At 22.1% G+C, this 3,761-nt stretch overlaps 1 protein-coding gene across 1 annotated transcript; it reads left to right on the top strand.

Annotated features, from left to right (window-relative positions):
• The first annotated feature begins 2,251 nt into the window (after window positions 1-2,251).
• LOAG_13494 (hypothetical protein) lies at window positions 2,252-3,078 on the top strand. Its single transcript, XM_003148999.2, has 2 exons — window positions 2,252-2,399; window positions 2,851-3,078. The coding sequence occupies exons 1-2, from the start codon at window positions 2,274-2,276 to the stop codon at window positions 3,031-3,033; spliced, it is 309 nt and encodes a 102-aa protein (XP_003149047.1). The 5' UTR covers window positions 2,252-2,273; the 3' UTR covers window positions 3,034-3,078.
• The last annotated feature ends 683 nt before the right edge of the window (window positions 3,079-3,761 follow it).

The raw sequence follows: 3,761 nt of genomic DNA, 5'->3' as shown, positions 1-3,761 counted from the left end.
GATCTTGTAACTAAACTTTGTTTTTTTTTAAAATTATTATTTTCATTTATTTATTTAATCATCTCTTATCTAATCAGCACTTATCCTTTTAATAATATTTCATTTCTTATATTGTCATCAATTTTCCTATCATTTGTTTTTTTTTTTTGTAATTATTGTTTTCATTTATTTATTTAATCATCTCTTATCTAATCAGCACTTATCCTTTTAATAATATTTCATTTCTTATATTGTCATCAATTTTCTTTTTTTTAGCAAAATTTTTGCTATAAAAATGATGATAAGATAACATTACATTCATGCTATATTAAATATATTTCATTAATTTTAAAAATTTGGATAGAAAAAAAAACGCTACCAAAGAAAAGGTAAGGAAATGATAAAGGTGTGAGTGAATAAATGCAAAGATTAAATGAAAGAATAATTGATTTATTTAGTTATCTATGTAAATAAATTATAATTGATATTAAAAATGATATCATTCTAGTCTTTCTTTTAGTGATATTTTTATATTTTCTCATTTTATCAATTTTTTTTGAAATTTATTCATAATTACAGTATGGTATTTGCATATTGTTAATTACTACTTATATAATAATTAATATATATTTGTACTTTAATATATTATAATATATTTCATTATATGTATTTATTAATTTATTCATTTTTCTATATGGACGAGTTTTTATAAGGATAAATTAATGAATGAAAATTTCAGTAATAAACCAAGCATCTTTCCTTTTATTTAATTAAGCAATTTTAATTTTGTTAACAAATGAAGCAATCAGACATTCATTTATATATAATAACTCATCAAAATAAATAAATGCCGTTTGCTAACATATATCATTTATTGTTGTTTATTTTATTATTTGTTATGGTACAACTATTACGGTATTGTCATTTAATATTCAGTCACTGATGAAATAAACTCTTTAAAAAAAGAAAGGAAAAATGAATACTGTAAATATTTATACAAAAAAAAAAAATTGCATGTAAAAATGAATGCATTGTATTATATTATTTAATATATTATATTATTTGTTATTTCTTTATATATTTATTTGTTTGTATATTTATATATTATTTATTATTTTATTATTTATTTATATATATTATTATTTATTTATATATTCGTCATAACTATTATTTATTTGTCTCAAAATACAATATAGTTGGTAATCAGATGGACAGGTGTATGATGATCGAGACAGGTGCTTTTTATAAGTTAAGAGGAAAAAGTAGACAAAATATTGATGAGAAAGGAAAAAAAAATGTAAGGTCATCTAAAACCGGTAACTATTTTATAAACAAATAATTGGCGCGTTCGACTTCATCCGTTATGATAGATACGGATATGTTTGTTTAAATTGTCCCATTTGCCTCGAAATGTAATTTGACACTTGATTATCATTTAATTGATGATGATGATGATGCAGAGGATGATGAGATGATGATTGAGGAAGAAGAAAAGGTAGCATTAGGATGAGGATGACTATTTGATAATAATAATAGTAACAATGGTAAAACGGGATGATGATGATGATGATGAGGTCGTATCAGGTCATCAACCCCCTTTTCTCTTACACTAGCACATTGAGGTGAGCTTATTTAACTGTTTATAATTCTGAAGGATTACTGTAATTTTGATTTCTTTTTTGAATCAAATTTTCAAAAATTTTTTCCCAAGATAAAATGCAAATATTTGATTCAGCAAATGAAATATTATAAGAATTCTGATGTGAAATGTTACTTTAATTTTAATTTTATTTTTTTCTTCTCTCTCTCTCTCTTTCTCTGTTTTCAACCATTCATATTGAAATATTCTCTTCCATTTTTGTTTTTAACTTAATATAACAATTAAATAATTTTTGAGTATTTTGAGTAGTAATTTTGTCAGTAATTTTGCGTTAAGCTAAAATCTATGCGCATTTATAAATTTTGCTACTTGCTCTCATTTATTACTGTAGCTATAGTATGCTTAATTTCTTTGTTCTTTTCATTACTATCCAATTAACCACTAACAAATTTGGATTTGAAAATTCAAATAATTGAAAAAAAATTACTGTAAGAGATTATTGCTGTGTTAATGATCTAATAAACTTAAAAAAAAGAAAAAAGTTGATTATTTATTGCTATTGACTAATTATTTATTATTACTTATTATTTGTTAATTAATTTATCATTTATTAATTATTACTTAATAATTATTTTTCTTTTTTTTTTTAAAGTAAAAAAAAACTATTTTTTTCAGGGAATTTTTTTACAATCAAATGGATAAATATGCAAGAAATTATCTAGCTGAAGGGATCAAAAATAAGGATGATATTATTGTAACACCGGAATCAGAAATTTATAAAAGTCTCAATCAGCACTATAATCGTAATAATCACATTCAGGTAAAGCGCATTAATTAATTAATTTGGAAAAAAATTTCATACTTTTTATTAACGTTATGAAAATAAAAAATGAGATGAAAGAGTAAAAATTTTGTATGAAATGGGAGAAAAAAATAGTATTGCATTTTGTAATTAATTAATTTTGATCAATTTATTTTTTCTCAATAAGAGGAAGAATTGTTTTTATTTTATAACTTTAATAATTCTTTCATCTCAAAAAAATAATCTATCAATTAACGATCAATATTTTCAGTGGTAATTGCAAACTTTTCAATTTTATGCAAATTATGTTAGAAATTTTTTGAAAGAATTTTTTTTTTTCAAGAAAGAGGTTAAAAATCAACAAAAAAAAATTTTTAATAATGGGACATAAAAAATCTTATAAGTTTTAAATATTTCAATTATTGATTTTACAATTTTATGAATCACAATAAATTTTATTAATTTATAGCCACCTGAGCGGTTATCATTGGTAATACAAGAAACATTACGTGAATTTTTTTGTGCTGTACAAAGTGGACGTGATGCTGAACCATCATGGAAGAAGACAATTTATAAAGTAATTAATCGAATGGATGATCCCATTCCGGAATATTTTAAAGATCCTAATTTTCTGGAACGTCTAGAGGGTTAAGGAATAATTTTTGCTATCACTCCAAAACCCTTCCTTATCATCTGCTAATAACTAATAAAAATGTTTTAATTTAGTTTACAATTACTTTTTCTTTTCTTTTGATTTATATTATTTGCAAATTTTTTGTATAATTTTGGAAAAAAAAGAAAAAAGGGAATCAAATGTAAATTTTCAATTTCTTTTGAAATTTTGCAAAATTTGTTAAACAAAAAAGAAAAAAGAAAAAGGAAAAAAACTCTCTTCTGGGAAATTTGCTTGAATCATTGTTTTGTATTTTAAGCGTGTATTTGATAAATACATAAATATTTTAATTTTTCTTTTTCTTAAAATTTTTTTTTCCTGCAGCAATGATAAATTTTGAAAAATTTGATACCTCTATATTATCGAAATGAGAAATTTAAATTAAATATGTTCTGAAAATTTCAAAAATTTCAAAATTTTCTGACTATAAAAATTGAAATTTACTGTCAACTTTGGTCATTTTTTTCATTCTCTTTTTCATCCCCGCTTTTTTTTTTGGTTTTGCAAACTTTCCCCATATATACACATATACGGGGAAAATTTCTCCCTTCAAACTTCTACAGGTCAATGATCAAACATCCTGAAATTCCAGTTTAAAATCATTTTTACCTAAATTATTTCTAGCTAAACGAAACTATTTTATATGCGTTTGTGTATGCGTATATATATATATATATATATATATATATATATATATATATATATAT

This window comes from Loa loa (genome assembly GCF_000183805.2).
Source record: "Loa loa unplaced genomic scaffold supercont3.371, whole genome shotgun sequence".
In the NCBI taxonomy this organism is placed as follows: domain Eukaryota; kingdom Metazoa; phylum Nematoda; class Chromadorea; order Rhabditida; family Onchocercidae; genus Loa; species Loa loa.
The sequence above is the reverse complement of the archived record's forward strand: the minus strand, read 5'-3'. Positions and strand labels throughout refer to the sequence as shown.